At 35.0% G+C, this 13,163-nt stretch overlaps 1 protein-coding gene across 1 annotated transcript; it reads left to right on the top strand.

Moving 5' to 3' along the window:
- Positions 1 to 2,184: 2,184 nt before the first annotated feature.
- LOC113493823 (cytochrome P450 6k1-like) lies at positions 2,185 to 8,661 on the top strand. The gene is made up of 9 exons (XM_026871849.1): positions 2,185 to 2,407; positions 3,012 to 3,212; positions 3,587 to 3,739; positions 4,157 to 4,341; positions 4,572 to 4,729; positions 4,959 to 5,077; positions 7,050 to 7,155; positions 7,431 to 7,679; positions 8,097 to 8,661. Exons 1-9 carry the CDS (start codon positions 2,249 to 2,251, stop codon positions 8,264 to 8,266), a joined length of 1,500 nt encoding a protein of 499 aa, XP_026727650.1. The 5' UTR covers positions 2,185 to 2,248; the 3' UTR covers positions 8,267 to 8,661.
- Positions 8,662 to 13,163: the final 4,502 nt, after the last annotated feature.

The following is a 13,163-nucleotide window of genomic DNA, read 5'->3' as shown; positions in this document are numbered from 1 at the left end:
AAAACGCAATCAGATGTTAACCACATCATAAATATGATCCTACTAGATGCAGTCTACTGCCTATTAAATCGAAAATGATCCTAAATTTCCAAGGGAACATAAAATCGGTATAGAACTTTATGTGTTATTCCTTATTGAAACTATCTGTGTCGAAAGTTTCGTCTTAATTCGTGCTGGTTTTTGGAAGAGGAACAAATATCCATACACGCACACATACAAACTTTCACGTTTATAAGTAGGAGGGATATTAGTAGGATGATATACATACACGGCACACACAGACACATTATATACCAAGATAACTGGATTATGTAGTACACGGTTAATTAAATTTGGAATGCGGCTTCTGATCACAGCACACTCGCTATTCGATAGCCTCGGTATGTGGTTTCAACAAATTAACTAATAACTTGATTAGGGTTCAATAATTTTGGGATATCACGATATTTTTGATATAGGTGAGGTAGAGGAATAAATGCATTTTCAAATTAGCTTGCGTGATCCTTAAGGAATATTTTAAATGCAAATGTGAGTGGTTTTGTTACGTTTTTTCAATTAAACTACGCGAATGTGATTATTATCTTAAAAGAAAAGATAGAAGATTTTGCTACAATAAGTACTACACCGACACAAAACCGACGTCAGCGAGGCAGACCCAGACGGAGATGGCGGGATGACCTGGATTCGTTCTTTCCGAACTGGTCACTCGCGGCTCGTGACAGAGACAAGTGAAAGAAGAGTGAGGAGGCCTTTGCCCAGCAGTGGGACATTCCAGGCTAGTAATAAATAACAAGTACTACACGAAGTATGTACTCCAAATAAAATAAAAGAAGTGAGAGTCGGATTCAAGAAACTGCGGTTTCCTCAAAAATAGGCTAAGGACGAACAATTCTGTTGGGTTACAAATTAAATTGTCATCCACCTTTACAATCGATCTTATAGTAATGCCAAAGATTGTGAAAATTTCATCTTCCTAGCTATCACGATACCTGAAAGTCGGTTAATTAGAATGAGTTTTATCTTTTTACCTAACTTAGTTTGATTAAATGCTTGTGACTATTTTTAACTCAGATCATAAGTAAAAAGACAAGTCATGTTAACCTTGACACTTGTTGATAATTACTAAAGTTATCGATAGTGCATATTATGAAAATAATAATCAAAATTGTGATGTAATTTCCAAAACATTACTAGTTCTCAAATTGGTGGAATATTACATTTATCCAACATAAAGTAACTTATTAAAAAACGAGCTCTGAAAACATCATAATCATCTCAGCCATTTCCCAACTATGTTAGGGTCGGCTTCTAGTCTAACCAGATGCAGTTAAGTCCCAGTGTTTTACAAGGAGCGACTGCCTATATGACCTCCTACACCCAATGACCTGGGCAACACGATACCCCGTACTCAGAATGGTTGTCAGTATTTCTATCTTCTGACTGCCCATAATGACTGTGAAGATGTGTAAATAATAGACAGGACCCATAAATTACCGTGTCTTCTAAAACACGGAGGCCCTCGTTTTGTCACAGATGGTACCCTATGACTGATGGACTGTCATTTTCAATCTTTAACCGGTGGTTTTCACCTCTGGGTGAGAAAGTTAAAGTCTCACGCTTTCCGCCCATATTAGCCCTCAAAACCAAACGTTTTTAATCATAGCTGTGATCGATCAACTTATGCGGTCGTAGTTTAGCCCCGAGTTCCCGTGGACCGTCCACGAGTTAAAATATTATAGACAGACATGCCTAATCTATGAATTTAAACAACATATAGTCGGGTGAATCAGGCAAAACATGCGTCTGCATGAATATATACAAAAAATAATAAAAAAACAGTTTTCAAAAGAAAATGGCTACCAATCAAATTTATGTCGACACATCGTTGCTTCTATTATGTTTTTTTTATTTGTTGTTATAGCACCAATAGAAATAATATTCCGTGAAAATTTCAGTTTTCTAGCTGCAACGGATTTTGAGATACAGGCATTCGACAGACGGACTTACAAATACAAATACAAAATTCTTTATTGTGGTACATAGGTAAGCAAATAGTTATTACATGTTTTCTTATATTACAAAGTCTGTTGCGGAATCCCGTTCCTACTAGTACCGTATTTGCAATTGAGATTTTCCTACCTCCGTACCTACTATTATATACTCAAACATTAAATACAGTATAAATAATTTATCAACAGTCGCAAGCAATCAGTATATTAATTCATCTCGTAGGTGAAGATCTCGAACAATGTTGTTCATATTAATTTGTGTAGTGTTCTTGTTCTTATTGTCTTGGTTTTTGGTGAAATGGAACCGAGTGAGGAAATTTTGGCGGGACAGGAAAGTTCCCCATAACCCCCCACATTTTATAATGGGAAGTCTCACGTTTTTGCAACGTCAAAACCCTGTAAGTAATTTTGTTGCATATTTATTTTTACGACGTTGTGGCCTTGCGGTTGCATGGAATGGTATGAACGAGGTGCAGGTTCGATTAAAACGTAGGCAGGGTTACAATGTGACTTTTTCAAAGCTATATGTATGTTTTAATAATTATATCCCATCACGCCCGCAGGGAGTTAGCGTGGTGATCAGTTCTCAAACATTTTTTATACGGGAAGAGACCTGTGCTCATCAGCTGATAAATTTTTCCCACGTTTTTATACACTCACTATTCTTGCTTTGTTTGTCATGCCGGTAGGATTTTTGCAACTCAATTTTGAGGCACTTCCCAATAAGCTTATAATTTTCAGTGCAGTTTCATACCCGATGACAATGCAATTTGCAACTATAAAAACGTCTGGAACGATTTTGATAAAATTTTAATGGAGTGACGTTTAAAAAATGGGTCTTAAGATTTTTTCAAATCTATTAGGTTTTTACACGTTTTTTTTACGAGTTTATTAAAGTCAATGAAAGGATTAGAAAGTTAAACATATAAACTTCACAAATTATAAGAGACTTAGTACCTAATCTTAACTTTGTCGTAAACCTTTACCTCTCTTACTCACCAGGCAGTTTGGATGAAACAAGTGTACAATGAGTTCAAGTCCCCTTACGTCGGCATGTGGGTATTCTGGAGACAAGCTCTCGTGATCAACTGTCCGGACATAGCGAGGAGAGTACTGGTGAAGGACCATGATATCTTCAGGAACAGATTCCTGAGTTCTGGCAAAACTGATCCTATTGGTGCACTTAATATATTCACTGTAAATGTAAGTGCGTTTGTTTAGTTACAAATGTAGGCAGATGTGTGTTGAGCCATGTGAGTTAGTGATTAGTATTTGTGTTAAATATTTATGTTATTCAATTAGCATTTAAGTTGATGTCTATGTGTAATTACCATAAGGAAACCATGAGTACTTAGGATATAAAGAGATAACAATGTCTCTATCAGAAATATTAAAGAAATATGTTCTTTGCGTTGTTGAAATAAGAGTCAATTTACTATAATTAACTTTTGGGTGTTAATATGTATCCTCGACTCTTTTGTGTGAACTTATGTGTTCGATTTAGATCTTTTCTTTTCATATTTAAACAGTTTGACACATTTATCCAATTGCTATACAATTTAAATTCTTCTTTCTAGGATCCTCTTTGGTCATTTTTAAGGCGACGATTAACGACATTATTCACAGCAGCGAAGTTGCGAAGTCTACACGGTCTTCTGACGACGAAATGCAACGACTTAGTCATGAGGATTAAAGAGGACATGTATAATGAAGATACTATTAATTTAAGGGTACGAATCTAATTGAAGATGTTACTGTTTACTAAACCTTGCGGCCTATTGTTGCTTTTGAAATACACACTTCGTAAAGCGACGAATCGCTTTCACAACGAATGCAGACGAAAAGTCTTGGAAATGGAAGTCTATGAGATTTCGTATTTCGGGAGGCACATTAAGTGTGGTTCCTGCACTTGATCTCTGACAGGAGATAGATCAAGAAACATGGTGGAATTATCCAAATGGACCGAGATCTTTAACTTAACGAACTATAATATCACGCATATTTTGCGTAATTATTTCTGTAAGCATCCAAGTTTAATGCTGTACATTTTAAAGATAAAATCAGAAACTATTACCTACTTATTTTTATGTAATGACTTAAGTTACATAAAATCATTAAAGTTACTGCATCTATTATGATCTTCGCAGACTCTTTGCTCAGACTTCACAACGGACGTGATAGGCGAAGCTGCATTCGGTGTGACCAGTGAAACTGTGAAAACTGGTGACAGTCTGATGAGGCGTATCACAAAGGAGTTCGCTAGTTTCGACCTTCACAGAGGCTTGTGTTGGTCTAGTATTTTCTTTTACCCTGAGTTGGTTGATGTGTTTAGGTAAGTGTGAGACATAGGTATCATGATTTTATCCTTAGATCAGAGAGTTGCTGTTTTGTTTTCAGCAGAACTCGACCTTCTTTTTGTTTTGCTTTTAAGAGAAACATATTCTTTTCGATTGCATGTAAATCAAGAGAATTTCATGGCAAACAGGGAAAAAATATATCTTTTCGATGCGGTCCAGACTTTCTGAACCACCTTGTTTTTAAGATTTGTATTTTTTTTTTCAGGTTTTCACTGTTTCCCAAAGACACAGTGGAAGTGCTGCGGCATATATTCCGTACGATAATAGAACAGAGAGGAGGTTACGAAAAAGAGGTAAAGGAGTGTAGAGACCTCCTTGATGCTCTGTTAAAGTTAAAGCAAGAGGCAGCTGCAGACAATGAAGGTAATGTCCAAAACTTTCATAATTCAAAAACCTGTGAAATAATGACACCAAGGTTTTTGGCCACCAAGCGAAAACCTTATAAGGAACATTCTCTTTCATATTGGGAGCTGCAATTGTTACTGACAAGTCAGTCAACAAAAAGACTAATAATCAATATTTATTAAGAACATAGTCTTTTACCCAGTACTGACTAAGGGGTTCTGATGATAATTATAATTGATATTAACAGAAATCAGTGAAGATCTTCTACTTGCGCAAGCCGCCATCTTTCTTCTCGGTGGCTTTGACACTTCTGGCGTGACTCTTACGTGGACGCTATATGAACTAGCATGGAATCCTTCTTGTCAGGTACTTAAGATTCAAAGACATTTCGTTTTCCCATCCTCTTACTAAGGCTTTTCTGTGGCCTGGCTTCGAGTCTTATCAGATTTATCATCGAGAATGTTTATCTCATAAGGGAATTTATATTTCTTAAACTATTAATAAAATCAGGTGCTTTTCTCTATTGTCTCACTCTATAAATTGCTGAGTTGAGAATGAATTTCTCCTAGGTATATTTGATTTCTGCATTTGCAGAAAAAGTTTAAGAGTATAGAACTTTTCCTTACTTCGAACACTAAAAGCTATTATAATTACTGTCACTAAATAAATTGTTGTACAATTTAAATGTATTGTTTGGTCGACGCCATTAGAAATCAAACGTCAATTGTTTCGATCCTCAAACCTTATCTCGGCCGACCGCCAGCGACCTGTATCAAGTGTTATCACGAAACCAATCTGACATTTAATTAAACAACTAAGCATTACTTGACTTTATCATTAGTTAAACAAGTTAGAAAGTAAAGAAATTAAGTCTTATTTTAAGTTATTTCTTGGAATGTTTCTGTAAATATTTAATTTATTTTAGCTTTTGAGAACGTTTTTGCGTGGGTTTCTTTTTTTTACAAACGACTCGCGCTCTTTTGTTTTATCCTTGTGCCGCGAGTGTTTCACAAACATTCGAGTCACATGCACAAAGACACCTAGACTCAGTTTTTATTCTAGTTATCAAACGTGCTATAATCATAGGTCAGAATCAAAACATCAGGCGCTTCGAATGTTAGACTCCTACCTGTAGGTAATAGAACATCTGTTTAATTAGTTACCTCATCCCTTCTTAAATAGTACTGTCACAGTTGTACTCGTAAATACGACACGGCATAGAGCGGGTCTCGTCGGCAGTTGAAAAAATCTTCTAAATTTTGTTGCCGGTAGGTCCACTGATATCCATTTTCTGGAGTGCAAAGACTTGTAATTAAATTAATTAATTAACATAGCTAAGTATAAACTTGCACTGCTATTTGGAGAGAATCAATTAATATTCCTTTATTTTCATGTATAATATGTATGTATTAAGTAAAATATTAGTTGTTTTGTACTCATTATAAAATCTTTGGTTAGTTTGAGACTAGATGACGTTGAGTTGAGTTAACTTTCAGTTATGGAACATAAGAAACGATATCTCTGTCAAGCAGTATTGTACAATCATGTCCTAGCTTAAAAAAATCCCAAGTACCTTTTTATAAATAAAATCTAGAAAACAGAACTTTCAAAATGCAATAGTCAAGACAGCTTAACTTGCTATGGAGGCACAGAAAAATACATAACATATATTACTCGTATTCAAAATTTAAGTAAATGAATTATCCATCCCAAAAAGCGTCAACAGATTCTTGAATAAGTAGATACGTGTCAGAATTTCAAAAGTTCTGTTACACGACGTGACGTAATCGTTGATGGTTAAACAGTGGCACCATCATTTACATGTTAATGCGCTTACAGTATTCACGCGGTAATCTATGAATAATTTTAACACCGTTAATGTATTGATGAGTTCATTAAAGGAAATATTTACTTGAATTATAATACTGGTGATTCATTGTGAAGATGGGTGTTGATACTTTTAAAATAGAATTTTACTATGCACGTAAAGATGATGGAGCCGATGGAATTGCTAAGATTTCTTATAACACAGATATTAGCACGTTAAATTAGGTGCGTACTTGTAGAAAGATGCGGAAAACTAAGATTTTTGTAAACATTTTCATAACGTAGGACAAACGTTAAGTTGAGATCTATTATATATGAAAATAAAGATTTTTAGACGACTAAGGGCCGATTTTTCAATCGCCAGATAACTTTTATTTGACGTTTTGACAGCTTTTGTATGGAAAATATGTCATATTTATTCCTCAGATAAAAGTTATCTGACGATTGAAAAATCGGGCCATAATCGTATTACTTTTTAGTATCTAATGATTAATATTTTAATGGTCTTTAGGAGAAACTGTATCAGGAGCTAGTAGATGCAAAACAAAAAAATGATGGCGTGGATCTAGACCCGACAGCACTCGCTGATCTGACATACATCAACTGCGTTATCAAAGGTATTATGAATTTTAATATAGAAGTAAATAATTATTGAACTTTTAAGAAAAAAATATATAATATTTTTCAAAAGTTTCAATATATTCTAAAAGACATGTACGTTGACATGTGCTATTTTATAAAAGTTAAGTTAGTTAAATATACCACGCTCAGTAAAGCGAAATCACACAGGCTAATGGCACAATTTTAATATGCTCTCAAACAATGTGCAAACGACTCTGGCAATATTATGTTCAACGTTTCCTACTTTAATACCCTCTCTATTCCTATATAGAGGCTCTTCGAAAATTCCCATCAATGGGCTGGCTGGACCGCATAGCATCGCAAGACTACCAGATCCACGATCAGCTGACAATTCCTAAGGGGACAGTGGTCTACGTGAACGCTGTGGGCATGCAGCAAGATGAGAAACATTTTCCAGAACCTCAATTATACAAGCCTGATAGATTTCTCCCGGAGAATGAGAGGAAGATCAACCCTTATACTTTCATGCCGTTCGGGGAGGGACCTCGAGGATGTATCGGTGAGTTTACTTTAGTTTTTTGAGGGTTAAATTGGTGTGGATGGCACATGTACGTGTAATGTGCCTCTTAACGATAGCGATTTAGAAATTGCTCAAATATATTGAAACGACATTTCCTTGTGACAAGAAACGCAATTTGGGGAAGCCTTATGATCAGCAGTGGACCGTGATAGGCCAAGTTAATTGATTGTTTGAAAACACGTACGACATTTACGACTTACGTCTCCATCAATTTCATTTGTCCATTGTGGCTGTAAGCTGTTTAATTTTTATTTCAAAAGGCTCAACTTCTTAGTCCAGAACATTTTTTTTTGCCTTCTAATTTATGGTTTACTTCTGCAGCGTAAAAGCTTTCCATAAATTATTATATATTTTCCCACCTCAAATCTTTTAAATATCTCATTTTATTTCTTCTAGGTAAACGCTTCGGCTACCAAACCGTGCGATGTGGCTTGGCTTCGATCATCATGAACTACGAACTAAGAGCCCTTCCGAACACGCCGAAACCCAACGACTGTCATATCGAGAGGAATGGACTATTTCTTGGACCAGACGAGAAGTTATCTGTACAGTTTATTAAACGTTAATGTGGTTTAGGTATTAATTATTAACCATGGTTCATTATAAGTCGATTGAGTTTTCTTTGTCTGTAATGGTGTGGTGTTAAGTACCGCGTGCATATTCATGTCATGGGATAAGTTCTATAGACTCAAAAAGAAGAAGAAGAGAAACTAGAACTGCATTTGTTTTGTCTTGGTTCTGAATTTTAATTAAATTTGAGATTCTTTTTAATTGTAATTGAACTAGGCCTTTTCAAAAACTTACATGACCAAAAAATATTTTCATGCGAGATTCCACTTATGGAACCCCAAAAACAGTACAGTTTATCTTAGACACATTAATTACCATTTTATAACTGAAAACTAAACAAAATCATAATTTATCTAAACATCGTCCACAATAACAAACTGCTTAATGCGCAGAAACGTTTTTAAGTGAAGAAAACCTTTCAAATCACTACAATGCCGTCGTAATAACGGATTATGGAAATACCTTGATTCAGAACAAACCTTTGAATAATCAAACCTGGGCCTGTACTATGTGACCTTCAAATATTACTCTTGGCATGACAAGAGCGAGATGGCACAACGCAACGTAGAGCGCTGTCTCGCTCCCGTAACAGCGACAGTCTTGCGTTGGAGGTTCGTGGTAAAAGCACAGGTTTCTCTCACCGGAAACTATTAAAAACAATTTGGGGCAACCGCTGTAGTAATGAAATACATTTTTAGATGAAACTCGGTTCACAATAGACCGACATAGTTACTTGTTTGTTTGCAACTTTGAGCTACGAAAGTGATGAAACAAGGTTAATTGCCTGGAAATTTTGAGTCGATTTTTTGAGGCTTTTCTGCACATTTTTAGCCCTATTATGTTAAGGTATTTTGAATACCTCATGTTTAGAAAAGCTTGGTCGATTCCAGCACAAAAAAAATGATAGTATTTGGTTAGTAGTTTATTGTTTAAATGCCTACTATTGTTTAACCTGCCTCTGCAGTTTTTCTTTAAATAAATATAAAATTTAAAAGAAACGCTTTAATGTTCTAAATGTCACTTAAATATATGTTCAATGAAAGTGTGGACCTAAGAAGCGCTAAAACTTCGTCTTATATTTAACCTAAGAACCATTTTTACCAGACAAAATCTTAAAGTTAATCTACTTGAAACTGTTAAACCGTAAGAAAATTAACTCTTAGCACAATACAACTAGTTTTACTTCACATCACGTCAAAAGTCCCGTTTACAACATTTCTCAACTTTGACGAGACTTTCAATCTTGGTGTAGCAAAATTAATTACCTTACTTATATACACTGTTTTAATGAAGTCTTGGGGCTTGCTACCACTTTTGGCGACGAGCGGCGTGTGGCAGCGAGATGCCGTTCTACGCCGTTTAGTGCTATGTCTCAATTCCACAATACTTCAGCTGTGCTATAGTACTTGGTGGTAGGAATTCGGTGATAGGATTCTTGATTTTCTAAAGGCTTTTTTTTATTTTTACTTGGTTTTTAGTATACTGATTTTGAGAACAATTTTAAATTGAAATCCAATTTATGACTTCATTGTGATTACTGTTATTAGGTATCAAGTTCGATCTTAGTAGATACCTATGTGGTAAGTTCTTTAGTTTGTGTATGTAAGCTATTATCCTTGATTTGAAAGAATATCATGGTCGCAAACTTTGTATCATTTCAAATGTAAATTTACGAAAAACGAATAGGAGAAAAAAAGGTGCTTTTTTTCTTTTTTTATCCCGCACTATGAAATTTAATCCTTGTGTCGCGGGGGTTTCACAAACATATAATTCACATGCACAAAGACACCCAGACTTGGAAAAAGTATTCGTGGATCACACAAACGCCTACGCGGGGACGGAACACGTCGAGACACGTCGCGCACAGTGGGTTTGGCGTGATGACTGCCGGGTACGAAATCGATCAGGACATTATTACAACCCACTAAAACTTCACAACTGGAAGACATCAAAGAACAAAACAACCAATCAACGAGTCCAATCCCCCAAATCGCAACCGAACAAAATTAATTCTTCCAAAAGAACTAGCGAATTATCCGACGCCGCGTCAAACGGAGCGTTACTTAACGAGGTGGAACTTTGACGGTGACCCCACGGGACTAACAACCGTGAAAATGGGGGGAACAATGGTGTAGGGAAACTGAATCGTTATACCAACTCTTACAGTCACCTTACTAGTCAAGTTGTTTATGGGCTGTTACTGCATTTGTTAATGGAACAGGTGATAAATTGTCTTTCGATGATGAAGGAACTTGATTAGTGGGAGGTGTTAGTTGGCGGTTTGTATCATCATAGCAGTTAAGGGGAAAATTAAAGTAACTTATTAAAAGGTTTGAGGGAGTAACTCACATTAAAGTGACCTTTAAGAATGTCACTAATCGACAATGTTTATTAGATTATAAGTCTTAAAATTCAGGTTTCGAAAACGTGTTTTTGTGTTTTTTAACATAACCTCGTCTCGCTTCTGGATGGACCCAAATCGCGACACCCAATGATTTCACGATATTTGAAAAAAATATTCCTATAATTTATTCTAAAGGGAATTTTAAGTATTATTTTATATCCTCAGCCAGAGTTTCCTGCTTATTTGACATTCATTATTATTCTTATCATATCCAAAGGATTTTTTAAATCTAAATGGATGGCCATCAACTTCGATCTTTTTCCAATAGCTTTAGGCGTCTTTATATGTAAGGTATGAAAAAAATCTGCGAGTCACATTATCAAGTGCCATAAAATTTTAGCACCTGAAGTAAAAATGTAGGTGTGTTTTTATCATGATTACAGCAAGCTTAGAGGAGTGCAAATGTGTGTCAAATTAACTGATTTCCATGAAATTGGTTTGTTTTTAAACTTTGACGAAAATGAGGGGTTTAAAGTTAAGGTTATAGAGTTAGAGTTTATAAGTTAGTAGGACAAGCATTTGTGTGATCCATAGATGCTTGTTCTGAGTCTGAGTGTTTTGACCGGTTACAAGGAATAATTTCCTTAAAAAAGGAGGATTATATTAACGATTCATTTGATACATGCATTTTTTGTCATTTCTATTTAAAGCTAGAAGAATTTCAGAAAAGCCTTCAGATAAAATATTCTGCAAGGACTCCTTCTGTATTTTATTTTATTATTTATAAGCCATTTTCATTCATTCGAGTGTTTCCATTGGCATAGGTTTAATTCTTTCTCTATTGAACTCTATATTCATTGAATCTCTTTAAAATTTTGATCAAGTAATCTTAAAATACCAAAGAATTCTTTTATATAAAGGTGAGCGCACATCTAATGACACACGTAGAGCAATGAACGTAGACAATACGTCGACACAGGCCATTGTGTAGGTGCCATTAGGAATGTGCACAAAGACCGCAGTCGTTCGAACAATCAACCACATATACTGGCATTATTATATACTTTATCGCAACCCCCTAAGGTCAATTTTGCCATAACACTCTTCTTAATCGTCCATAGAAGAAATATCCCTGTTTTTGAACAACCCAAATTTTAATTTTTAGGTTATTTTCTTAATTATTAAGACTTAATTTCTCAATGGTGTTGTCACATGGTGTTATACTTGCTTACTTGAATATTAAAATTGAGATTTTTTTTAAACTTCATTTTTAATAGTCTTCTGACTATTAAAATAACCAGAAAGATTAGTACTTATAATCGCTACAAATTATCATCTGTTTTAATCAATCACGACTACTATTTTTTTTAATAATGATTAAGAATTCTCATAGAAAACCACCACCTATTGTGAGAAAGCGTGTAGTATTAGAATAGATTAACCGACTAATCCTGAATCAAATCCCAACAGCAGTGGGAGCAAGTGTGTGTTACCTTAAGTGTGTCTTACCCACTAAATCAAAACCTCATAAAATACTTCATGTTACCCATCAATTTCACAGTAAATCTTCACACGTACATTTATTTATCAAAGATCACAAAACATATCTTAATTTTTATTCGTACTTCTCGTCTGTTAATGCGCTTAATACCTTAGCCTATTCCATTCAAGAATAATAATTTCAATATTTACCTAATAATAGTCCAAGTTTCACCCCGTAATCGTTCTTAATTCTCTTTAAAACTACACCAACAATTACTGGATTAACTTATATATTCTTCGTAACTTCCGAACTTATAGGCGGACCGAATCTATTGTTATAATCGAATTATTGTAAGGATCGACTAACTCTATTGTCTATTTCTCCGCGAGTTTTATTAATGAGGAAACTTTCTTACGTTGAATGTTCGGTTCGACCCGCACTGTGGTATCTGATGGCTTTTATGAAGTTTTTTTTTAATAATAATGTTGGAGAAATTTTCGTCATGTATTTTATTTTATTAGATATGTTTTCGCTTATAGAGAAAGGTACTGCTAGGATTGAATTTTTGATTGTTTTGGATTTGTATTTGAAATAAACGAAAAGTATAAATTTTTGGTCGAGAAAATTTTCAGTCCAGCTACTGGCTAACTTAAGCTAAATCTATACATTGTAGAAAAGTGAAAACTGTACATTGAATATTTTTTAAAAAGAATAATTGCAGGGTGGTCTACGAATGATTCCGATGCCGAAAATATGATTTTTAGAATTTTTGTCTGTTTGTCTGTTTGTCTGTATGTATGTCCGGAAAGATCTCGGAAAGTACTGGATAGATTTGATTCAAATTTTCAGAGAATATCAACAAGAGGTCCGGTCAACATACTTTTTACTTATTATCCCGCTTTTCGTTACAGGGGGTGAGCAGGAGCCGTTTATATCTATAAACAAATATCAAATTATCTCATAAACTACTGAATATATTTCGTTCAAATTTTGCATGAACTTTGTCGTACACATGATACAACAAATATACAAAAACCATAACGCTACTATGCAGGGGGAATGAGCA

This window comes from Trichoplusia ni, chromosome 5 (assembly GCF_003590095.1).
Source record: "Trichoplusia ni isolate ovarian cell line Hi5 chromosome 5, tn1, whole genome shotgun sequence".
Taxonomy (NCBI): Eukaryota; Metazoa; Arthropoda; class Insecta; order Lepidoptera; family Noctuidae; genus Trichoplusia; species Trichoplusia ni.
This window is presented reverse-complemented; position numbering and strand designations above follow the sequence as displayed.

Coding starts and splice junctions, on each gene's coding strand:
- LOC113493823 (XM_026871849.1), top strand. CDS start 2,249: ATGTTGTTCATATTAATTTGTGTAGTGTTCTTGTTCTTATTGTCTTGG. Junction 3,740..4,156: donor AAGATACTATTAATTTAAGG/GTACGAATCTAA, acceptor TGATCTTCGCAG/ACTCTTTGCTCAGACTTCAC. Junction 4,730..4,958: donor GGCAGCTGCAGACAATGAAG/GTAATGTCCAAA, acceptor TGATATTAACAG/AAATCAGTGAAGATCTTCTA.